The 27421-nt window shown below is 32.1% G+C and overlaps 2 protein-coding genes across 4 annotated transcripts in view; one reads left to right on the top strand and one right to left on the bottom strand.

Annotated features, from left to right (window-relative positions):
- LOC126808619 (discoidin domain-containing receptor 2) overlaps positions 1–21357 on the top strand; it is a 132386-nt gene extending 111029 nt beyond the window's left edge. Inside the window, exons 5-13 of one of the 3 annotated variants that reach the window (XM_050533500.1) lie at positions 2781–2928; positions 8649–9170; positions 10294–10422; positions 11080–11316; positions 12483–12796; positions 13480–13607; positions 14557–14754; positions 14993–15227; positions 15948–21357. In XM_050533500.1, coding sequence (XP_050389457.1) covers positions 2781–2928; positions 8649–9170; positions 10294–10422; positions 11080–11316; positions 12483–12796; positions 13480–13607; positions 14557–14754; positions 14993–15227; positions 15948–16280 — 2244 coding nt within the window. In that variant the 3' untranslated portion in view covers positions 16281–21357. Of the gene's footprint in view, positions 1–2780; positions 2929–8648; positions 9171–10293; positions 10423–11079; positions 11494–12482; positions 12797–13479; positions 13608–14556; positions 14755–14992; positions 15228–15947 lie in introns of all 3 variants that reach the window. The other 2 variants (XM_056099893.1, XM_050533490.1) reach the window with 2 other exon arrangements.
- Positions 21358–22550: 1193 nt separating this feature from the next.
- Positions 22551–27421, bottom strand: part of LOC126830858 (dual specificity mitogen-activated protein kinase kinase 7) — a 29766-nt gene continuing 24895 nt past the window's right edge. The window contains exon 13 of the mRNA XM_050561321.2: positions 22551–26674. The gene's annotated coding sequence lies outside the window, so the exon portion shown is untranslated. The remainder of the gene's footprint in view (positions 26675–27421) is intronic.

Genomic DNA, 27421 nt, shown 5'->3' with positions numbered 1-27421 from the left:
CTTGTGCCATCACTAATCAATATAACATACCAGACCAATCTAATTCAAAACTTTTGACCTAAATCCAGAAGGTTTAAAATGAAGTCAAAATTGACTTACATGTAGCTGTCCAGTAATAAATTTATATAAATCTTGGCTTTATGGTTTCCATTTTGGAATTGTTGTAGGGTTTGTAATTTGGCTTTCAATAAATAATATAAGAATGTGAGCATTTCTTGGTTGTATCACTCAAATATGAAAAGAGGTCAACGTTGACTTATTGATAACCAACCATTAATAAATTTAGATAAATCTCAGGTTTATGTTTTTACATTTTGGAATTGTTTTGGTGTTAATACATTGGCTTTCAGTAAATAAAATATGAATTTTCTCTTTTCTTGGTGGCATCACCCAGATATAAAACAAGGTCAGAACGGAAGACTTTATTGGCACATTACAAAAAATCATCACTTTGAAGATGAAAGGCAAGCAAATGGAAGAAAGATCTTAATAGAATTTTCTGTCTTAAAAAATGGAAAACCCACAGTGGAAAATGGGACAATGGACCTAATCAAGATGTCAGACAATGTTCATGAAATGTCATACAAATCCTCTTCTCAAGTGGTTTATTCCTTCGGGCCAAATTTCAATCAACATAACAGAATGCCAGTCACACCCATGGGGGATGCCCATAGAATTCCTTTAGATCTTGCTCCAGTCTTGTCGTCACTTAAAACCTCTCTTATTCCTCGTACAAGGCACTGTGTAAATAAATTTGCAATGAAATTCAAATAAAGTTTGGAGTGTCAGAATAAATCCTACACCTTCCATTTCGGTCTTCATTATCTCCAGTTGAAGATAATTGAAATATTTAGAAGTTAATTCTTAATTAAAAGGTTTAGTGTGTCAAATTTGAGCTGATTGGCTGTTAGCTGTAGACAGGTGTGATGCATAGCAAATAAGAAATCACATAACAGAAATAATATCAAATGTACTTGGTCTTTGATATTGTATGTTGAATTGAGTCAAAGCATTAAAAAAAATGACTTTGTAATTAATTGTTTCTGTTGAGTTTATAGAAACTGGAAACATAAAGTCTCTCAACGCCTGTTTAATGATTATTAAAAAAGGGTGATTCTAACCTACAATGATAAATTAATGTTTGCCATATTAGTCTAATCTGTTTGTATTAAAAAATGTATTCTGTTCTTACAACATCTGAAACATAATTTATCAGGCCTAAACAACCTTTTAATGAAAAAATTGAACAATCAATATGTGTGTCCTTGATAAAGGAAAAGGTAACTTATTTTTATCAGATCATCTGGTTCATATCTTAATACTCCTGAACTCAGACCCTGATAATCTTCAACTTAAAGATCAGTACAACTACAAACACCAATCCTTAATATCCAGGTCTTTTTATTTCTTAACTCACACACATCATTATACTTTGGAATTCAGACTCTCTTACTCCTTCTCAAACCCTGATACTCTTACTTAAACTCTCATACCTTCTTACTCTTACTGAAATCATGTTACTCTCTTACTCCTCAAACCCTCATACTCTTACTCAAACCCTGATACTCTCTTACTCCTCCTCAAACCCTGATACTCTCTTACTCCTCCTCAAACCCTGATACTCTCTTACTCTTACTCAAACCCTGATACTCTCTTACTCCTTCTCAAATCCTGATACTCTCTTACTCCTTCTCAAACCCTGATACTCTCTTAATCCTCCTCAAACCCTGATACTCTCTTACTCCATCTCAAACCCTCATACTCTCTTACTCCTCCTCAAACCCTGATACTCTCTTACTCTTACTCAAACCCTGATACTCTCTTACTCCTTCTCAAATCCTGATACTCTCTTACTCCTTCTCAAACCCTCATACTCTCTAATGCACATCTAGATAATCTCTAAAATATGTCCCAGATACTGAAATCCTTATTAGAGATGATACCAAGGTCCTTAAAATCACTAAACTCAGAGGATCAAAACTGCAGATTAAAGGTATCCAAGGGGATTATGGTTCAAAATAATATATTGATTTTTTTTTTCTGAGAGGTAATCGGCCTGAATTCTGTATTCAAATATTTATATAATGTATTTTTTAAAAAGATGACTCAACATCTTTCACCCCCTAGGCTCAGACATTAAAAAACAGTTCCATAAAGAATAAACAGTAATTTTGAAGACTAAACATTGAGAGTAGAGATTGGAAGTTAATGTACAGAGAGTTGATATAAAATATAAACATTGAGGGAATATAGCTTTAATTACTAGACAGGTGTCTAACTGATGACTATATTAGACTGGTAGACCGTTTGAATGTGGACAAATATAATCATTATAATGTTTGTTGATATAATGTCCAGTTGTCCATCACAGACCATTCATCTTGTTTATATTCTGTGAGAATAGTGTTATTCTTTCTCAGCTACTCCAAATTAACTCAGCCTTAAGGTCACGGAGGTCAATGAGCAGTTTTTGTTACTTGTAATTAAATCGGTTGTAAAAAATTAACTTCTGTCAAGGTTATGAATTGGGGTCATTTCTAAAACGATTTCTGCATGCAAAGAATAATTTCCAAATAATACTAGTTGATATTTTAATAAGATTGTTGATGAAGTAGAAAGAATATGAAAAGCTTGCATGAATGAGAGATCTGCTGGGACCATGCTCCAAAGAATAAATGACTTTTTTGTGGGAAAATTTCTAATATTTTTGATTTTAATTGGAACCTTTGTACTTGTGTTTTTTTTATAAAGCTTAATTTTCATTGTTTTGTCTATTTCAGATATTTAAAGGCAATCTTGATACATACAGAGCTGAACTACGTGAAGTGTCACCACCAATAATAGCTAAACGAATTCGCTTTATTCCTTACAGTCAGCATCCTAGAACTGTTTGTATGAGGGTTGAGATGTATGGGTGCCCATGGGAAGGTAAATGACATTATTAAATAGACTTTATATCTAGTTGGAAAGAGGGGTTGGATGGCCGATTGGTTAGCACGTGCGCGCTGTATCATGGCATAGTCTCGATCCCCTGGTTGTACGTGACAAGGAGAAGGGTCGTCTGTCCAACCTTCTGGGTTTTCTCTGGGTCCTCCAGTTTCCTCCCATTGCTAAAGACCCCTACGCGCAAGCGAATTATTGAAATAAAATTGAACCATATGTTAGTCCCAAAATGACCTAAGTTTGTGTCCGGTGGATGTTAAACCCCATGTCTCTCTCTCTCTCTAGTTGGAAATTTTTAACAGCAAGACCTGTATTTAAGGAACTACAAAAACTATTCATTGGAATCTCATGTTTTGATAAAAAATTTTTTTGATAGTTTACAATCTGTCTTTGTTAAAACTTTACATCTATAGATAAACCCAGTGTTCAGTAGAGATACATCAATTCTGCATTCCACTTTCGACACAGTAAACCCCAAATTAGTAAACAAGTCAACTTTTTGCTTAATCTTTCAAAACAAAAATTGAATCAGATAGAGCTTGCCACATCATTAATCAAAATAAATAATCAGATCAACCCAATTCAATACTTTATTTTGACATAAATTAAAGAGGTTAAGCACCTTTACGACTAAATACTGCAGTTCAGTGTGATCAATGGTTTTTAATATAAGTTGGGAGTGTGGGACTCTGCATGGCTCTGAACTGTATTATAGTGAAATGTTTATATATAGAATATAACAGTCTTTATGGTGTTGTAATATAATTATGAGTTAACATGACTAATCCTAGATAGGAAGTAGCTCTGTTGTCTGAAGCTGCAATGCCACAAAACACATAATAACCGTTGGGAACTATTTGAGATAATGATTTATATAAAAATTGTATGTATTTTGGCAAAAGAAGTAGAACAATCTATAATATATATATATGGAAGCTGTTTATATCTTTTAACTTCTGATATAATTGGTAGAGAACAGTTGAGCTTCATAAATTAACACAGCATGAGCAGTAGCTAAGAAATGAGATGAAATAAAATGGGGTTTAACATCCTACATTTCTGAAACAACTGCCCTACAGACTACTCTTATTTTAAATTCCAACTCCCTGATGTACTTATATTGTTTGTGACCAACACTCAATTTTTTTTTCTTGCATTTTAAAGGATTATTTTTCAACAGTTGTCAACATTTGGAGGCAGACCACCATTAATTTCCCCATTGACTACAGTGTTAATTCTGTCACTTTGACCAGCTTCAACTTTCCGCAAATTGCTATAAATAGACGAACTACAATTTGTGGGTACTGAGATGGCAAAATTTAATGGTGGTCTGCCTCCATTTTGTGTGTAGATTTTTAGATTATCTCCTCTTAAGTACAGACGGCTAAATTTTTTCATAAGATTGAGTTGAGAAATAATGCCCAATACATCTATAATGGGATAAAAAGTAGATAGGCTCTGTAACCTATTACAAGTGCTGCCAATTGACGTCTGATGCAGGTGGTTGTGGGAATCAAGTAGGGCTGGAATATCTTGATTGATGAGTCTCCCTTTAGACTTTAAGTACCTTATACCTGATACAAACCTTTGTTTTTCTCCAGTCTTTTGTTGATTTATTTCAAGTTAGCTTGATGAGAAAATAATAAGGTTTCTATCTGTCAGTCAGCAGGTTAAGTTTGGCAGTGATGAAAAGCAAGTTAAATATTGATATAAGTATAAGATAGGAGAAGATGATGGACTAAGATATAACTAGACACTCATCATTTTTTACATCATATACAACTATCTTATATCTACTTGGGCATGTGAGATGTTAGGTGATGGGGGGTCTAGGGGGTTTTAATCGATCAAATCCTCCTGATTATCCTAAAAAGTATATTTGGTTAAGACCAACAAAATCAGAAATTTTAATATCTTCTAGAAAATACAAGAGAACTGTACAAAAACGTACAGACAGAACAGATAATACAGAAAAACAATATAGACGTCAGAAATAAATATGCATCAGGTTACTAAAGGCAAAAAGAAACTTGATAAAGAAAGAAAATTGTGGTTTGGGTTTGAGTCATTATTCCTTAAAAAACTGTGCAAGCACCAAAGAATTCTTAATTGGTCCTATATGCATATGAATCTTCAGAATACAGAATTGGCACTACAAAAATGAACGCCCAAAATTCTTTTGATCTATTAATATATAAAGGAATTCATGGATTTCAGCATTACATCTCAATAATATAGTTGTCTTTAAAAAGATGTAAAAAGGTTCTGATGAGATTATGATAAAACACACTCATCAGAGTTTTTTCGGTTGATCTGTTTATTTAGAACATTCATTTTAACATTTTGGAATCAGTAAATCTTAAAAATGTAGACAAAACAAATTCTCTTGTCAAAAATGTGCTTTATCCGCTTATCGGTAGAAATTTTGTCAATGCCAATGTTGAAGGATCGTGAAGGATTTTTGTCTGCCATCCGCTTTTTTGATTCTGTCAGCAATATCAGTGGTAGGGTATTCATGTAGATTTAGTTGGTATAGATTTCAAATCTGTATTTTAGTTTAACCGAAAAAACAGGAATTGTTGGTGCCATGCTAAGATAGGGTATGCTTACTCTCTGAAGAACAGCTGATGCCATATCTTGTTTGATACTCATCTTCATTAGCCCAAGGGGAGTTGGATGACCAAATGGTTAGCATGTGTGCGCTGTATCATAAGGTCTGTCGTTTAGTGAACTGGCATTGTTTCGTTTCCCCAGTTGTACGTGACAAGGAGTAGGGTCGCCTGTCGAACCTTATTGGTTTTCTCCGGGTCCTCCAGTTTGCTCCCACTGCTAAAGACCACCACATGCAAACAAATTATTGAAATAAATTGAACCATGTGTTAGTCATGAAATGATGTATTTTGTGTCGAGTGGATGTTAAACCCCATTTCTCTCTCTCTCATTAGCCCGATTGGTGCAGAAATGTAGGACATTACCATGTCTCATTGCATATACATTGTAAATTTTTGTTTCAACTTTTAGTTTTAATTGCACTGTTTACCAATCTTAAAGTCGTTTGACATTTTGGAAAAATTATTCTATCAGTGTAATGACACGACAACAAAAAATATGTTTAAAATAAAATTATGAATATTATTAAGGTAGACACTGAATGACATTTTGAGATTTAATAATAAAAAAAATGTGTGTCGTTATTGATTATATTGTGAGACAATGTTAGCAGACTGCAGTAAATTAACTTTCGTGTCAACTGATTTAAAGTTTTCACAATATGTTGTCTCCCAGGCGATGTTCTCCTCGCTTCTCATATTCACTCAACTTGATCCTAGACAGCCAGAGTTTGTGAAAGACAATGCCAGAAGAAATGATTCCAGTAATTTCTCAAGATTCTATGATGCCCTGTCTTTGTTCTTATTAATTATTCTCCTTGAGGTTTTTTTTAATAAATAAATTTCCAAACCATCGCTTGAGTTAGAAGAGTCTAAGGATTGTTCATGTCTAGCTCCCACTTGTCAGAAATGAGATAAAATGGGGTTTAATGTCCTACTGATTTGTTCAGACCAGGATAATGAAGATGGACATATGCCATACAGTGTGCTATGAGGGAAATGTTGCCCGGACAGCGGCACTACAGCCTACTCTTATAAAGAATTCCAACTGCCAAGGGAACTTTAACGTGAACACCAATGTGTACACTGGACCTGTTTTTTTTTTGTCCCATCCAAACGACTATACATCCATTGCCAGCTCCTCTGTCCTGCACCACTGACATAGGGGAACCACTCCACGTTAGCGAGCCAACGTCTGACCTGCCGAGCAACCGTGGTTCCCCCCACTTGTCATGGGTAGTGCCTGCATGGCTGACAAGTAGAGTGTTTGCCTAATCATTTAGATGGGACAAAAAAACAACCGAGGTCCACCTGATTACACATTGACTTGCACATGAAAGAATGCCTGACCGAATACAATTTGATTTTTCCTTGTCATTACAGATATCATGCTTTCAGAGGGTTGAACAGATAAGACTTGTTTGAAATGCTGTGCTACATAAATATGAGAATTATTATTAACATCATTAAGTAATTTCGAGATAACACATTTTTAAGTTAAAGAAATGAATTTTAACTCCAGAACATATCTTTAAGTTAAAGAAACAAACTTTACTCTAGAACATATCTTTAAGTTAAAGAAACGAATTTTAACTCTAGAACATATCTTTAAGTTAAAGAAACAAACTTTACTCCAGAACATATCTTTAAGTTAAAGAAATGAATTTTAACTGAATTTTAAGTTATAAGAAACAGATTTTAATATGTATATGGCAAACAATGAGATAAATATGTTAGGATTATTAGAATATGATAAATCAATTTAATTTCCAGTAAAATATTGATTTCTTTAAGTAAATACATCAATATTACAACCTTGGTTAAATGCACAAACAAATAACTTAAATTACTTACCAAATGTCATCCAGTTCAATAAAAATTAGAAAAAATAACAGGCTTTGCTAACACGGAAATCGACTAATGGGGCAGAAACACTGATAGATATTACTACAATACACTGCTTAACTTAAAGAAGAAATTTATGGTTCAAACATTTCCTCAAAGCAAAAAATGTGAACTATAAAATGTATTTTAGTTATATTTCAACCACAAAATGTCATTCTATAAAAAAAAAAAATGTATATGCATTAACAAGTATTCCTCTGCATCTGGATAGTTTCTGGGTAAATCTAATGTAAAAGGCCTATTTACATGACAAAGTTACTATTAGTTATCAAGGATACATTTTTCTGTGGTGGAAAACCACCATTTTTTCTTTATTGATGATAATAATACAGATGAGAACTCTCTAATGGTGGGTTGTTATAAGATGGGTCTCAACATGGCTCCCTGCAGCATTATATTAAATCCATTTATTCTACTAAGGTATATGAGAAACTCACTAATTTCTTTTAGTTCCCTTAATCCATACTCCTCGCAGTGTGTCGTTTGATTAGAGATAATCCCACTTAACACTGCTGTAATGGAAGCAAATTTCTGTTCCAAATTATGACTGGTCAATAGTCCGATTAACAACCAATAGCTAACTGTGTAACAATATCAATACGCTTTAAACAGAGCTCCAAATTAGACCAAATATGTTTACATAACGTTACGTCATGACTCACGATTTTATTATGCCCAATTAACCAGTGCATAGTAGAATATTGCAGAAAAACTAATTAGGTGACAACTCGGATACAATGTAAACAATACTGTTTAGAGACGAACAATACTTTTACCGTTTTTAATACCTTAAGTCACTGTCCAAAGTTTTAGGGAAGACCTCTGATTAAACGAAGGACTGTCATGTTGCTGTACTTGGAATAGATTTGACTGAACGGGAAGAATAGACACACTCCCCCAAAAGCTCAAGTATCAGAAGCCAATCCAGCAATGGCTAGAGTGGGATTTCGCGGGCCATTGCTTTAGGAATAGGCCTTAATCTAGCTTACAAACATTTCTGTTTGAAAATAACATGTCTTAAATCTGTTTTTTGATAGAAATAATTCTTAATATTGTGCTGTAGAAGACTACCAAATAACAATAATAATCAGTTGTTCCCAATATCAGTGACTTGAGCGTTATCGTGAAGCCCCAGTATATGATTTTGTTTTTATATTTAAACTAATATAAATTATTTTTATGTATTTGTAGATGGTTTGGTGTCGTATGATATGCCACAAGGCAGCAAACGGGGCAATGAAGTCGACTTATACGATTTTACTTACGATGGAATGATCAATGAGCAGTTATCATCAGGCTTAGGTCAACTTACAGATGGAGAAATGGGTGACACCAACTTTCGACTGGATTCTTTAGGTCTTGGTATGAAAGGCTATGAATGGGTCGGCTGGAAAAATGAATCTGGAAAAACAAAACCAATAGAGATCATTTTCAAATTTGACACAGTCCGTAACTTTAGTGGATTAAGTCTCCATTGTAACAACCATTACAGTAAAGATGTTTGGGTATTCCGTAAAGCTGAAATCTTCTTTAGTATTGGAGGAAAATATTACAACACAACCCCGATCGTGTTTGAATTTGTTCGAGATGAATACTTTGAAAATGCCCGACCTGTACTGATCCGATTAAATCACCGTGTTGGAAAATTTATCAAATTGAACTTGTATTTTGAATCACGATGGATAATGATCAGTGAGGTGCAGTTTACATCCCGTAAGTTCTCATTTTTTTATCATCTTTTCTAGCTGTTTTATTCTGAGCAGAGCTTCAATCAGTAAATTGCGACTGTTCAACCATTATATACAAAATTGGTGTAATCACTGAATCGCAATAAATGAGAATTTGTGTCACTGGAAGCTACATAGCAATGTTGTAAATGCCATGATTTCGGAAATAGCAAAGTCTGGTTTTACCATTTATTTATCACCTATTTTACCTACAGCAGTCTTAGAATATTATATCTTACTCAAACACACACAATGTTCAAAAAACATAAAATAATGACTTTTACATGCACAAATATTTATGTTTGTTTGTAAATTCTGAATTCTATGTTTAACTGACAAAGGTGAATGTATATTTATGGGTAAACAATTACTTAGATTTTTTTCAACTTCTAAGAAATGCATTTTGATTTAGAAAAAAATATCCTGAGAATGCAGATTCCTCTTGTATATATGCATTTGGAGATGTCTTTGTTACTGGCCCCAAAAATTGTGTTTAAAGGGGAATAACTCTGTTTAGAGAATGTCAATGGTAATCCGTTGGCTGGGATCCGCCAAATAACAATATGTTGTCAGATATTCCTTATTTCTCTCCTCAAAATTCTTAAATGTTGATATTATTTACTGAAAGGTCAGTCTTTATATATTGCCATTCATCGTCTGTAATTTCATGTGAATACTATAGACTAGCCTACAGTTATGACCGGATCTTTTTTAAATTTCTTTGCATTGTTTATATTTGTGGAATGAAGAAGTCTGTTGCATTTTTACAATGTTGGTCCATCCCTTACAGAATAATGGTACTTGTTCACATTGTAAAATATTGTGAATGCTCTAGTGACAAAAGTTAGCATTCGATCTACTTGAAATTTATATGCATTTTTCCAATTAGCGACTCGAACAATCACATCAAATTGCAACAATAACTTTCCTTGCAATTACTTACCGATTTATTGTCCTTGATTATGTTATAAAACCATGTCATGGTACCAATGATATTTGTTTTTTTATTTACATAAAGATTCACAATGGACTGATTGGACGACTAATCTGCTGTCGGCATGTTTTGTTATCTTTAGATAAATTAATTATATTTTTTTACTATTTTCTAGAAATTGCCCATGGTAATTTTACACCTGAATCGGCTCCATTGACGACACTTCCACCAACTTCTAACCCAGGTGATAAATCCGAGAATGATATAAATGAGGATTTTGACAAGTTATCAATAGAACTTAATGGTTAGTAACCTAGATATTTTATTTATTTATTTCACACGTTATTTACATGGAAACCTGAAAATCTTCGATAAACATAAGTCTCTTGCCCAACCAAACAATTTTCTGATTAAAACATTCAACATGTGATCTGACTTCATAAATGAGGCGAACAAAATGATTACCGAACAAAATATTGCCAGCTTTTGCTACATCAAAAACAGTAAAGTCATTTTTAAGGCAAATATTCTGGAAACTCAAAATAAGTAAAAAAAATGCAAAATAATTGGCCTATTGCATGCATTTCATTTAATGGGAGCAGCAGTTATCATAGGTTCAAATTTCGTTATGTGTTATCCTGTTTTTGTGATCAACAAATAACACAAACCATACATAAATTTTTGACATGGCAAAATGAATCAATCAAGAAGGGGAATGCTTCATTGTTAGTCTGGAATTTCCAGATTGACAGAACTGCAGTGGAATGACACAGACATCAGTACTGTAATTCCCAATAACTGATGTAGTATATGAATCGTGATGTAATTAAACACAATGCACATATTTCAACGGTATTCCCCTTTCACACGATTGCCAGTATTCGTGAGATTGAGAGAATTCAAAGTGTTTTTTCTTTGTGTATTCAAGGATGAATGGTAAAAGAGAATTGTATATTTTCAGGAAATACAGAGACAGAAGATATACAGAAAGAGAAAGAAGAGAAGGAATATGATGATAGTTATATTGGTGTTATTATTGGTGCTCTAGCGGCTCTTATACTCATCCTTATAATTGTCATCTTTATCTTCTTCTATCGACATAAACGTAATAAAAACAATAATAATCGACGAGCTCTGAAACCAGTCGTAGATCGACATGTCACCATCAATCTCAATGATCTCCGCGGCAGCACTAACGGTAAAGTTTCAAATGGTAATATGTACAACAGTATAGCAACCGAGGACATGGACTCAGATAAGGAGCTGACGTGTAATGGCGGAGACAAAAATGGCAAGAGCCCCGCGTACTTGGAACCAAAAGATACCATCCAGACTAGATCATTGCCAGATGTCCCTGCGAGCCGTGATTCGGGTGGTTCGTACCTTTACCCCTCACTCATAATAAATTCTCAGTGGGCAGACTTGACCTTGACCTTCCTCTAAGTGCATGTCGTCAGGTCTATACTGATCTTTACTTCAAGAAATATTTTCTTTGGTTACCATGGTGGTACAAAAACGTTTTTTTTAATGTTTAATAATAAATTTTAAGCTACTTATATGTTGTTTTGATCAATATATAATTTTGGAATAAGAAAACAGAGTGAAAAAAACACCTAATGGCAACTAACTAAAGAATTTCTCGGGGAACTTATTCTATCTTCTATTGTATATAACATCTTTCTCGCAAAATTAGAATTCAACCAGAAATGTGCATTGATGATTCTAATTTATTAGGAATATGTTGTCCACTAACTTATAATTGCTTGACGAGATCGTCCACTGATTAATGTACAGGTACTTCTTAGAACAGATAATGCTTCCTTTAAACATATTACGGTCTGTAGGTCAAGTTAGTAATCTATCATATTGTTATGTATGCAATGCTATATAGTGTAATAATCAAATTAATATGAATATTACGACAAATTTTCTAGTTAGAAAAGTTCTGCATGATATTATTTTTTGTTGAACAGTGGTTGAATATTTGTAAATTTATCAAAAAAAAAATTAGACTACATCTTCTTATGATTTTATTAGCAGCATTCAAATCATTGTTTACTGACTGTTCCATTTATCAAATGAATTAAAATTTGAATTTCATTAAGACATATTTAGATTGAAAAGTGTTGGTTTCAGTAAGAAGAATACCCAAAAAGCTTGATTTGAACTGTTCTGTTATTCTTTTATTTAGTTATTTATACTTTAAAGTTTGCATGATAGTGTAATAAGCTATAGATAAGGCACATAAATCTATTCTTCATCTGCTGTGGGATATTTGGAAAGCTCATAGTCTTTATTAATATAATGAAACATAGCAATGATTATTATTTATTGTATATTTAAAATATTTTTTTTTTTTTTCAGAATCTCAAGATTACGCTGTTCCTGATATTACCAAATCTGCTCTTATAGTAAATCTACCGCCACGCCCACCTCAGTCATTACCAAATGTAGAACCTGTTATGATGAATGGTCCACCACCAAATTATGATGCTCTGTACGCAGCTGCTGATGTGGTTAACGTTCAGAATGTGTCCAGTTTACAGGGTGTGAGTGGTAATAATGTCTACGCTGTACCTAATGCAGACCTTCTGTTAACTATTGACTATTCCGTGATGGAGTTCCCTCGTGAAAATCTACGTTTCTTAGAAGTACTTGGTGAAGGGCAGTTTGGTGAGGTAAGACAAGTTGACATATTTCATAATAAAAAGAAAGTTTTTTCTGATAGTTCAGCAAAACATAGATGAAACAATACCAGAATAATTCACAGATAATCCAATATTTCAATGTGAATTGCAAATCCTGACCATTGCATGGCAGATCTTTTGTTGTGTCATCAGTGAGTTAGATTGTAGTAACAAGACGTAGATTCTATTGTCTAATCGAGTGTCTCCACTGTTAAAAAGCACAACACACTAGTTAAATATATCAGAAGAATGCTATTGATAGTTTTCTCCAAGTCCTTTGGTTTCTTCATACTGCTAATGACCGTAAGGGCAAGTGAATTATGGAAATAGCAAGTACCAGTGTTCTATGGACCAGGAACTGTGTATGACATCATTGCTGCCATCTTGGAATTATCGCATCATATCAAAAGTCTGTCAATCAATGCAAAATTGTCCAAGGCACAAGCATGCCAAGTTTCATGTCAATCGTACATTTATTGGTGGAGCCTTAGGTTTTTATCAAGAAGCATTGCCCCAAAGAACAGCAAGATAAGTAGGTTTGGCCGAGTTCATGTACTATATGTTAATCCTAAAATGAACTAATTTGTGTTGAGTGGATGTTAAACCTCATTTCTCTCTCTCTGTATGTTTTATGTATTCAGTATTATAATAAGAATATGATATTTTCACTTCAGGTACATTTATGTGAAGCTGTTAGAATCAATGAACTACTCAATGATGACTACTTGACGAATCGAACACTCTCTCGATCTATGCTAGTAGCAGTTAAAATGTTACGACCAAATGCTGATGATCGAGCAAGGTGAACTATAGGGGCTTTTATTTACTTGAAAAACATAATACAGGCTTTTTAAATATCCATTTAATGAGTATCCGGGAAAGCAAATTGTTTTTAAAGTATTCTTCTAGTATGTTGAAATATATCCGATTATAACAGACTGACATGAGATCAATATCATTAATTATAGTTCATTAATAAATCAGTATTTGTCAAGTCAAGGATCTTTCATATGAGATGTACAAACCCTTGACATTCTATTAGCTACATTATAAGGACACTTTTAACCTCCCATTCAAAGCCAAGTTATTAGGATGTTAAGCAATGAAATCACCCACGCTGCACTGTCATGTGTCAGATGTTAGTGAATTATTGAAGTTTGCAATGTGGGATTTCTACAGATATTTGTTATCAAAGATTTTATAGATATATTTGTTTTTCTAAGATATTAGGAATTTAGGAAACCCATCCAAAATTCTTATGAAACTTGGGGGGGTTGGATGGCCGAATGGTTAGCATGTGCGCGCTGTATCATAAGGTCTGTCATCGAGTCAACTGGCGTGGTTTAGATTCCCCGGTTGTACTTGACAAGGAATAGGGTCACCTGTCCAACCTTGTGGGTTTTCTCCGGGTTCTCTGGTTTCCTCTCACTGCTAAAGACCCCTACTCGCAAGCTTGAAATAAAATTGAATCATATGTTTGTCCTGAAATGACCTAGTTTGTGTCATGTGGGCGTTAAACCCCATTTCTCTATCTCTATATGAAACTGTGTTCCACCTTTATAGTGGTGCCCTTTCTTGTCGCCTGATCTATGGGGCCTGCTTTTATGTGTTTCCATCAAACTTGTTGGTGGATGTTGGCAATCAAATCCTGGGAGAAGGATAAAAGCTTAACAGATATCAATATTTGATACTTTGACATCCATATTTTACCAATGTTATAATGAATTTTGTTTTTAAATGGTGTTTTCCAGATCGGACTTCCATAAAGAAATCAAGATAATGTCTCAATTGAAAGATCCTAATATTGTACGAGTATTAGGTGTATGTACGAGAGAAGAGCCGTTATGTATGATCGTGGAATATATGAAATATGGTGATTTGAATCAGTTCCTATTGGAACATGTAGCCGAATCACCAGTTGCAGAAGCTACCAATGCTAAAACCCTTAGGTAATATATAAATATTATCATTAATGATGTGTTATTTTGATAAGTAGGATTTAATTGATTAAGATTGGTTTAAAAGATTGATCAGAAGTCAGCATGTTTGCAAGTTTCATTTTTGGCAACAGTAGAACTCAAAATCAGTTGTATATTGTATTTGTATAATTATAACTTGTATAATGTATATAACATATAACTTATAATGTATTTGTATAATGTACTTAATGTGTATTTTATTTTGTAGTTATGGCTGCTTGATTTATATAGCCACACAAATTGCTTCCGGAATGAAGTACTTGGAATCATTGAACATGGTACATCGTGATCTTGCTACTAGAAATTGTTTAGTCGGACATAATTTCTGTATTAAGATCTCAGATTTTGGAATGAGTCGAAGTTTGTATAGTGCTGATTACTATAGGATAGAGGGACGAGCTGTTCTACCTATTAGATGGATGGCCTGGGAAAGCATACTTTTGGTATGATGATTTTTTTTTTTCAATTTATTACAGCTCTATGATAGGATTTGTCCAATTCAATGTCTGAAGCAATGTGAAATACCAAAGTAATGTAGCAATAATTTTATGACGTTTGCAATAACTTGGTGCCATTAATCAGCCTTTAATCATACTCATTGCTAAATATGCAAATTGATTTAGAAATTCTAGCAGTTTAATACTAATAAGGAGAATTTTGCTCAGACAGTGGCATTATTTCTTCATTCTTTTTATTCAATTCCAGCAGTCAAGTGTTCTGTGCATCATCAATATTTTTTTTTTATATTTTTATTCAGGATATCTGAATGATATTGGGGAACAGGTTTAGCGGGCGATATTATATACCGGAAAACACAGTGTTTTCTGGTATATAGTATTGCTGGGTTTAGCCTATGTAAAACCCCTCTCAATATTTAGTCAATTTTGCTTACAATATTTGACATATAAGTTTGCTACAAATATCTACAGTCCTACTTACAAGTTAGATAGGTTAATCAAGTTAATTTCTTGCTGTAAACGTAATGAAATTGTTGTTATGGTCACCAAGTTGAAATTCTTATAAACAAAAGTAGGGGAAATGATCTCCAGTTTTTCAGATAGAATTTCTTTTACAGTAATTACTGATGACAGTTGAAAATTAACACTAGATAGACCTTTTCTGGTAGGATTTTAGTGACACTTTATTTTTTTTTGTGTTTTCAGGGAAAATTCACAACGAAGAGTGATGTATGGTCTTTTGCTGTAACTCTGTGGGAAGTTCTTACTTTTGCCAAGGAGCAGCCATATGAATCATTAACAGATGAACAAGTTATTGAAAACGCTGGACATTATTATCGTAATGATGGACTTCAAATAGTTCTACCTCGACCCTCAAATTGTCCAAAGGAAATATTCGATTTGATGCGGGAATGCTGGAATCGACAAGAGAGTGAGCGCCCCTCGTTCCGTGAAATCCACATGTTTCTTCAACGGAAAAATATGGGATACAATCCGAAAGACGAAAAAATGAACCAAATAAAAGTTCCTATTTGTTAAAAAAACAAAAAGAAGTCCCAGTGTGAACTTTTATTGGAAGGAGACAAAGCTAGTCAAGAAAGCACATATCAACTATTTAGGAGATGATATGTGTTTTAATATATTGGTTGCCATTTTTCATGGTTGTGCACTTGTCTCCCTTCGTTAATGAAGATTTCTGTGAAGGGAGATAAAGAGATTTTAGGGTGCTATCATATTTTTATCTCTTGTGTGGATTCATTGATACCAAAGGTTCTATAAAAAAAAACTTATTTACCATAATAAAAAAAATAATAACAAGACTTAACTTGCATTCTATATAGCTACAAACTGCAACGATATAGAAGTTGAGTGGTACAAACTAAAACAACAGAGAGAGAAAAGATATTAGGATGTGCTGTATCTAGATTCCTGTCATTAATCTGTGATTGTCTTGCTCAACTTGTGCAAGGGATATTGTTTCCATAGTAACAAAGTGATAAATATGAACGACAATATTTCTCACGGATGCTGATAATGACGATTTTGTGTTTTTAATTTGATTTTAATTACATTATTATATGATACAAGTGAGCGAATATAATTTGAGAGATTAAAATCTATATTTCTGAGATTATTATTCCAATTTGATAATTTTTATAATGGCTGATAGTAAGGACCTTGATTTATAGTATATTTAGCTTCATCATGTGAATAAGATTATTAAATATTATTTAGACATATTGCTAGTACTTAACTGCATGTCAAAATGTAGTCCTATCCATAGAACTATGAATATCAATAGCTTTTAAATATAGCGCTGAATGCATTTGTATGATGAAAGACATGACAACATATTATATGCTTCGACTTGTGCTCAAGTTCAAAGTCAGTGATGAAGAAACTTGTTATTTTTGCGATGCTGATGGAAAAGTTAAATTATTTAAAGTTATTAATCACAAATAATAAAATTGTTTACACTATTTTAAAAACATCATGATATATCCACATTATTGAAACATTTTTTAAAATGTAGAAATTAATAAATCATTTCTTACAGTATATAAAATCATTGTGAATTTTGATCTGAACTTAATTGTTTAGAACTGCTTTACATGCCCACTGCCAGTCAAAACTTTATTCACCATGTATCATTTACACTAGATGTAACGAACACGGAGCAGAGTTGTCTAACTTACCGGTTTGGATAAAATCTGTACACTACAATATTGAGTGCTAGAAATATCAGTAATCTGGCTGAGATCTTGGAGATACATTTGGATTCCAGAAAAAAGTGTTGTATGTTGGACAACCCTTCTGTTCAGATCATATGTGTAGTATAATGATACACACGGTTATTGTATACTGACTGTTGCCATCTATTTGTTATTAGCCAGAATTAATTCATCAATAGCAAGTGTTTTTAAAATTATCCATATATGCTACTAGCAGTTTTATAAAAGGAGCTTTCTTCTGTCACTGTCAGTTGAGAACGTCTTAGGTGCTTGTGATCACCAGTGCTATCTGTGTGCAGTAGAAATCAACAGTTTGGTACACAATTAAATCTGTACTCTAGTAAACAAAAAGAAGTTGAATAATCAAAACTTGTGACTGGCAGTCAACATGTTCAGCTTTATTTTATCCAATGTTTTATGTAAAAAGAGCAATGATTTGTATGAAGACTGAAAATATTTATGACTAATGCCAAATAATAGTGATCACCTTGGATTTACTAGTATTATTAATTTTGAAAATATTTTTGCATGTATATATGGCTGTAATAAATTTGTCCTCATTTAATTGTGAAAATTATCACCAAAATATGTAAATATAAGTCACCTTCAATCCTAAATATGTTGACGTTATTCTGAATGGTTCACATTAATTTTTCATATTCTATGCCAAATATTTCAGACCAATTCAGGGTTGTTCACTAAAATATAAGATAAATTAACAGATATACGAAAACCACTACACTTATTATGTAGGTATACCATGGCTTCAAAAATAATAGACCATAATAATATAGCCTAGGGCAAATTTGATTGAGATGTAATCTGGATTTACAATCTTGAATTTGTTGATATATTTACAATCTAGAATTTGATAATGTATTTACAATCTGGAATGTAATTATGTACTCATTGTCTGGAATGTAATAATGAATTCATTATCTGGACTGTAATAATGTAAATACAATATACAATAATTGGAATAAGGAAATTAATGAAATATTTACAACCTAAAATTTGATGAAAATATTACAATCTCTAGAATTTGATGATCTATTTACAATCTAGAATTTGATACTGAAATTAGAATTTGATGATGTATTAATTGCAATCTAGGATTTGCTCTACATTGTATTTACAATTTTGATTTTGATGATGTATTTATTATCTACAAAACAATAATTTAAATTTAAACTAATTGTGATTCAGATTCGCCACAAGTCAAATGCCTCTTCTATAGTATCAAAGTAGACAAAATGGTTGCCATCTTTAGGAGTGACCTAAATTATTCGCGATTGTTTTGTAGTAATTGTCACATTTATGTTCCAAAAGTGTCGAGCCTCTGCACATCTGTATTGTAAAGTCCATTAGCATAATTCACTTTAGACGTGGATATAGTTTTAGAAAAACATCAGTGATTTTTGTTTTATTAATATAAATTCCTTCCTGGAGTTTTAAGGAAATAAAATACATATAAATGGTTGTGAGGTACATGTGTGTGTGTACGATATTAACTATAGAAACAAGAGTGGTTTTTTACAAGCTTGATAATAAACTATAATAAATTTGACTGTATAAAATGAAGGGATTGGATACTCGGATATTTTCTTGATCGTGTTTTTTGGACTGCTCTGAAAAGTATAATTGGAACACTTGTTTAATACTTGTGCATATTGACAATCGTGAAAAGTAGGACTTCATATTTTTAAGACTAAACAGACGGAGTTCATTATTATCTGATTGAAAATATTAAAGTGTTTTAAACATACACGATTTAGAATGCCCATAAAAGGCCACAAAATGCAGATCAAGAAAAATCAAAGAATTATACAGAAGCTTCTGCTCCCTTTATTAATTCTCTCAGAATTTATATATATATAGTTTACAAATACTATAATTGATGGTGTGACAATATTAATGGTTGTATTGTAATCAGCTACCAGGCTACTCTTGTTGTTAAGATGTGTAGAAGAAAAACATTCAATTAAAAGAAAACACTGCATAATGTTCATGTTTCTTGGGGTATATTTTTATATGTGAAAATTAGCTGTGTACAAAATGTGATCTAAACCTTTTACGATATTCTACTGTTAAATATAAATGTTATAATACAGAAGTTGAAGCACACCTATGTAAGTGACTGTAGATTTTGTAATATAGATGTTAATTAATTAAGATATTATCAAATTTTTAATAATAGATAAATAAAGCTTTGTACCGTAGTCTTAATTATGTGGTATATATGTTCTCTTCCTATCTTTTTTCATTTGAAATTCCACGATGAATATATTATCGTGAATCGCCATATCCTCATCCAACTAAATTCTGAATTATCATAGATTTTGGTATTTTAGGATTTTAATAAGCAAGTCTTAATGATTTTGATGTATTTAATCGGATTTTAAAACTTGATTAATATAGGTGATGGTAAAGTGGAGTGTTCAGGCCTTTAAACTAAATTATTAATATTGTGATTATATATAGAACCATATGTAAATGTATTGCCATTAATCCATCGAAAGTCGTACATTTGTGAATTTGAATCTCCTAATTTAAGGCTTAACAGTATTTTCTGAAAATTAATATAATATTAAAATTTTTGTATTTCACTTAATGGTTTATAATGTGTTTTTAATCTGCTCCTAAATCGGATTCTGAAATTTGACTTTTGATATATCATCAGTAAAGTGACTTTAGCTAAAGGAATAAGGGCATGTAACGAACTTTACAATTATCATTTAATTTTAAATCATTCACATTGTAATGTCTCAACCATCTTATTTGTTGTTCTAGTAAAATAATAGTTTAGCATTAGAGCCGGGGGGATCAGGAAAAGCTACAACTTGTCACTCAAATAAAACCCTGCGATTTTTCAAGTTACACACGATTATTGTTATTAAGAGTATATTGCAGCTGAACATTAATCTATGACTTACAAATAATTTTTGCTAAGAAATAATATCGGCCACAAACAGATCTAAGTCATCATTTTATATGTATAATGTTTACTAGTCAGTTAAATGGTTAGTATTCAGATGGTAGTCATTAATAAGGTGTTTAGAGGGTGACAAATAAATGATACACACTATTGGTTGGGTTTGTGTATTCACTATTAATGGGTATTAGAAATAGTCCCACTTTCACACTAGTGGTGACAACTTTTAAAGCTAGTTATACACCTGCTAATTAATGACTACTGTATAATTTCTAATCACTTTCTATACATACTAAACATTCATTTAGAATAAGGATGACTTGTTCAATTTATTGGCAAAATTTTTATCCGTAAAGTGTTAAAAACTTTATTTATTGTCAGGTTTGGTTTTGTATTATGTTTATTTATAAAGATTCTATCAGCATAATTAGTTTGTTTTAAAACTTATTTCATCATGCCTTTGATTTTTTGGAATTAAACAAATTATCTGGCCAAAAATTATTTATGAGCAATAGAAAAGATATTTATTAACTATTCATCATCAATCATTTTAGAATCTCGCCAGTATTAGCTTTGTATATCCCATTTCTTTTATAGCTAATAATATTTCATAAAAAAAAAAATAATTATGATCTATTTCTATGTAAACATCATAATTATGTTATAAGTGCTTAATGACAAGTCCTTATATCAGTTCTACTATCTTTTATGTCAACTTTTTAATTTATTTTACTCAAATAGTTTTTGTAGTTATTTTACCAAATTCAAGGACACTATAATAGTGGACACATTTTTACCTGCATGACTATTTTTTAAAAAATATATTTTAATCTTCTGTATTTGAAGTCTGAGCAAATTTCAAGTTGTAATTTTTGAATCTGTGTTTTATTTGCCAAGACTGAATTATGGTGAGCTTTGTTCTTAACTGTAAATAAAAGCATTGTATAATGAATATATTGCATTTGTTATATTTAATCAGTCTCTATGCAAGGAAAGACAACTCTGCTTAAGAGAAAGATATTTGGAGGCAGACCACCATTAATTTCCTCAGTGACTTGAATTTTAATAATTCTGTCCCTTTACCCTTTTTTAACATTTCCACAAATTTTCGTTGGACTGAAAGTTTTTCACTACAGACAGAGACACAAATGGTCATGTCTTTGCACCAAAATTTGTATGAGGTTGACCATCGAAATTTTGAGGTACACAAACTTAATAAGCATACTAAAAACATGTAACTATTTACCCTACATATCACTGTAACCAACAAAAATTGGCATGCAAAAAGGGAGAAAGGAGACAGGGAGATAGTGAAATTTAATGGTGGTCTCCCTCCATCTAATGTGTGTGTGTGTGTTACCAGATTATTCATAGGTAAAACTGAGACATTTGTTATTATGATCAGGCAAAAGAAAAGGATCAATTGAGCCCCTAGGCAAAAGCAAAGTTGCCCCTAAAGGCTCAAATTTACTAGGCATAATGTTTACATCAGGGGTAGTGGCTGTAAATAACTATCTTTTATCAATGAGTAAATAATGCCAATATCAAAGTTAGTCAAGGCATTGATGTAGTAAAACTATACATCACTCTCATTCAATTAGAATCCAGGTTATTGTTTTCCAAGGCATTGACAATTCAAATTGCACAAGCAGAAAATGCTCATCATCCAACTAAGTCAAGATATTCACTTGAAAACATCTACACCAAGTCTGAACATTCTAGAAGCCAAGTTATTGTACTGACCAATCAAACTGAAAATCTCTACTTAGCCTAAGGCTTCAATTATTGAGACATATGATGACTGTCTACTGACTCCAGAGAGAGAGAAATGGGGTTCAAGATCCACTCGACAAAAACTAGGTCATTTTGGGACTAACATATGGTTCAATTTTATTTCACTAATTCGCTTGCGCGCTTTAGCAGTGAAAGGAAACTGGAGGAACCGGTGAAAACCCACGAGGTTGGACAGGCGACCCTACTCCTTGTCACGTCCAACCGGGGAATCGAAACCACGTCAGTTGACTCAATGACAGATCTTATGATACAGTGCACACATGCTAACCATTTGGCCCCCCCGCCCCGACTATGTTAATAGAGTGACCATCTGAATAAACAATGATATATCAATAAAGAGAACAATTTATCATAATCTACAACATTTTATTTTTTGAAACAGAATACATAGAAGTGTTAATTTCATCAATGATAATATAAGGGTTGTGAAATAACATAACACTTACACAAATTATATACATAAAACACATTATACAAATTATCTTATCTTACATCTCTATTATAATTACATATTTATACATCTTAATAATATCTGAGCATTTCTAATATCATTAGTTTAAAAATAAATCCATTACTTTCCAGACAGAATGAACAATTTTTATTGTGTCAATTAAAAGAACCCCGCCTCATTAATTCTGGTGAAATGTGAGAACCTTTGGTTTGATTATTTTTGAGTAGTAATTTACAGTATGGTTTCAGTTCCTCCATTTCAAATATTACGCCCATAAAAAGAATCATAAACGATGCTAAAATTAGTAAAAAAAAAATGACTTCCGCTTACCCTGTTGAAATTTAGTTCAAATGCAAGCAGTTTGTCCACCACTAATATATAACATATCGTATATCAACCTAATCCAATTCTTTAATTTTTACCTAAATTGATACAATCCTGTGCCTGCTACACAATGACCAATTTATTTTTCTACTGGTAAACTATTTTATTTAGATACCGTCCATGTAAAACAGAATATTAAAATAAACATATACAGTGTTGAATCACAGAAATCAGTGGTTACAGCTTGTAGGGTTACTGTCTATAATCTGTTTTTAAATCCCTAAGTAAGCACTGTATACATGACTAGAATGGATTTTTAAAGCGCCACAGTTACCACTCATCAGTGGAATGACCTGCAGAGTTGAGTGGCACTGGAAAAAACCCAAGCCCTATTTCAACTAATTGTTTTAATGATGCAGTATAACACAATACCCCCCCCCCCCCCCCTCAATTCAACCAACCTATATTTATAATGCGCATTTTTTTTGTGGAGCTTAATATCAGGTAACCATGTCTACATCAAATGACAATTATAGCCGACTGTTTTCCTTTCTTTTGCTGACTAATCAAAGACAAGGAAGGTAATTGACAACTGACAATCATAAAATCATGACAAATTTATATCATGTCATGTTTTCGATTAATAAACAAATAAACCAATTAAGGTATATGGTACTCCAGAGAAAATCCCAGTTAAAATGATGAACATGGGTTACTTATCCTATATGTTTAATAAAAAGTTAATTTAGTTGCCAGGTTAGTCAGTTTTAAATATGACCCCCCCCCCCCCTCCCAAAGAAACTTTCATAATTAATATCGAAGTTTAATAACAAATCAGAGGATAAGTTTATATACCTCAAATAAAAACAAACATGGGGGTCTTGCTGCTAACCACGTAAATAACACATTAACAGCCTTTTAAAAGTCATTTAATCCTTTTTTACGGTTTTGGTGCAAAGGGCAGTAACTCTGTGAATGATAAAATATCCCACAAGGTTTGACGACAATAAAAATTTTAAGGACATATCTAAATACATTACAATGTAATTTACATTGTATATCTTTAGTATTTCTTTACAGACAATATAATAAATTGTATATCATCATATACCTTAAAGTATATTGTGTATTTTCATTTTATCTACATTCAATACAATGTATATCATATACCTTACAGTATATTATGTATCTTTAGTTTATCTGCATCATTGCCTTACACTATACTCTATATCTTTAGTTTATCTTCATATACATTAAAATACATTACATTGTATATTTTTAGTTTATTCCTGTATGCAATACAATGTGCCGTATATCTTTAATACAGTACATTATGTATCTCTAGTTTATCTTCATATAAAATATATTGTATATCTTCATATACATTTCTAATGTGTATATTTAGTTATCTTTATACACATTACAATTCATTTTATATTTTCATTCATATGTACATTCTGGTACATTGTATATCTGTATATCTTCATATAAATTATAGTACAGTGTATATCATCAGTTTATGGATACATCTTATTTTAATTTTCTGAACAATCAGAGTATTAACCACCTGCCCCAACAAAAAATTACTTAATAAATAAAAAACTAAACAAGCTTCTCAGCATACAAACCGAGAAAATTTTATCCTCTTGCTCATCCCATTTCTAAATTGTATCGCGACCAGCGATAGCTACTCATTACAATAAATAGAATTGCTCATAATAAGATCTCAACAATAACAAAATACAAAAGCTTAACTGTAAATCCAGATTTACAGGAAACAACTGTTTATCATACTATGGTACCGTAAAATTTGGGAGAGACTTTGAACTTTAAAATATTGCACTGTACCATTTTACCTCCCACTCCGGCCACTCCCTTTAAAACATTATGTATTAAGACGAAAACATAACTGATAGGCATATCAGACACAAGTTGGTGGGAAGAAGGGGACTGCTGCTCTCCTAAATCTGTACAAAGTGATCTCCTGCCCAAGTATTTTCGGACAATAATCAGTGATTTTTCGAAAAAAAAAAGAGCAATATTTGACAAATATTCATAAATATGTAGAGGCCGAATGTTTACAATTGATTCTTGTACAAATTCATTATCTTTAAATTAAATTGATTCTTTTACAAATTCATATAAATATTTAATAAAAATACCAACATTTTAAATTTAAATCGAGTCTTGTACAAATATTTAATCAAATTTGCATCTCAAATTCAAATTGAGTCTTGTACAAATTCAATTGTATATTTAATAAAAATAATATATTAAATTTAAAAATTGATTCTTGTACAAATTCATTTAAATCTTTTAATAAAATTAAGAATATCTTAAATATAAATCGATTCTTGAATAAATTAATTTAACCATGTAATAAAAATATCAAATTTAACACTGCAACCAACTGAAGTACACAAAATCGACCCAAATTCACATACCTAAGTCCAGCCAGGAGTGTTTAATCATTTACATACATGTCCATTATGTTGTAACAAGTAATAATGGTTCACTGTTAGGACACTCCAATTCAATCACCTGTTCAAATGGTTTGGCCTCAGTAAGGGCAATTTAAATATTTATAATTACAGAGGTGTTTTGTACAATTGTAATACATGGCAATAATTCAAGATTCTATGTTGAAAGTGAGACTAGATATAAACAAAATAGAAAGTTGAAGTAAAATCAAATTAAAAGGTCTCTTGGACCAATAACAAATGTCATGGTAGGTTCATCCAGAAAATCAAGATGTACAAATTCCTGAAAATCCATCCGAATTGATACATAAATTAATCCAAGTGTAGGGACACTAGATTTGAGTGGATGAAATAAATACATCCATGCTCGTCTATGGTTTATTCTCAACTGTAATTCTGGGATGTTCGAATTTGCATCCAGTCACAGTTCTGTCAGATGCAGTGTGAGGAGAATCGTGACATGATCAAACTCAGCGTACTGCATGTTTGCACTGAATTATTTTGTTGGCATATGTTGGCATATGCTTTACTGAAACCAATTCTCATGTTTAATTGTCAGTGATCATGGAATTGAGAGTCATTCATTCCATAATGTACAATCATGTATCAACAATATGACAAGTGTAGCAAGGATGAATGAACTATGTGTAATGCTGATAACCAATGTTTCAGGAATAAGACTATTGACATCTTATAACACACAAAAAACCAAGATTCGAATCAGAAGATATAATATCAATTAAGACACCATAATACACGTCTATCACCATGACGTATATAAATATACCTTTAACCATGGCAATAAACAAACCTACATTTCAAATATCAAATATACAGTAGACGTGTTTTAATCGTGTTCAAAATGAAATCATTTGAACATACCTCATTGATAAATAAAAGATCTAAGTTCTCAATGTACTTAAAATCTTCAGCAATCTCATATCAGCTTCACCCTACTCCCAACACACCCACAGCTCACCACAAAACCTCAAACTCAAGTTATAACTAATTATCTTTCTTAAAGAGTTCAGGGTGATAACATAACATACACTCTTACTTCCGATGATATTCAACAGCATCTTGATGTGGTTATTTTAGTATTTTATATAGAAGATGTTAATATCTATCTATATATAATAGTGTGGTGTGTATAATATATACTATTGATGTTCCATATGATATTCTTACTAATTTTTTTTTCTTGTACCACAGATCTCATCCTGTAATATAACAACAATAAAGTTAAAAGCACAGGTATCTTATAACTTAGCTACAAAGACTTACCCCATTGACCCCAGTTTCAAATAAGTTTGACAAAGAACAAATGGATATCATTTTAAACTATAACACATAAATCAGTAATTGTTCTTCCATAAGTATGTGTTATAGTTTATTGCTCTATCCAGTTACTAAATGCCTCTAAAAGATCAAAATGGATATTATTGTTTTAAGAAAAGGTGCAATATCTTTTGAACAATTACAGCCAAAGTGATTCATTATGGCTGTGCCAGCACCTTCTAATAGCCCCATATCCCATATAAACTACCTGCCCATGAAACTGTAGACAGGTAGTCGTATCGTTGCCACTAATAGCTTAAAGGGGAAATCCCAGATATCAAAGGAAACAATAAATATATGTTTCTATGTGACCATATAAATTTCAAATGAAATTATTGCGCCGTTTAGAGTTACTAGTCATTTAATTCTCTAATCATATAAATAACTTAGTAACTGCGACAATCATTTCAAACACATGAATCATCATTGGTCTGCAGTAATTTATACAGACAAACAGATTTTGGTGAAGTTTTGTGTGCTATATAATTGCCACTGAAAGATAATCTATTTTCTGACGAACAATCTTAGATATCATTCCATCCAGGTATGGTTGAACAATTAAATAAACAAGACCATAACAATGATAGATAAAGATTTCTTGCTAACAATAAGAAATTACTGATAGAATA

This window comes from Patella vulgata, chromosome 1 (assembly GCF_932274485.2).
Source record: "Patella vulgata chromosome 1, xgPatVulg1.2, whole genome shotgun sequence".
Lineage (NCBI taxonomy): Eukaryota > Metazoa > Mollusca > Gastropoda > Patellidae > Patella > Patella vulgata.
Note: the sequence above shows the minus strand (reverse complement) of the source record. Positions and strands in the feature narration are given on the sequence as shown.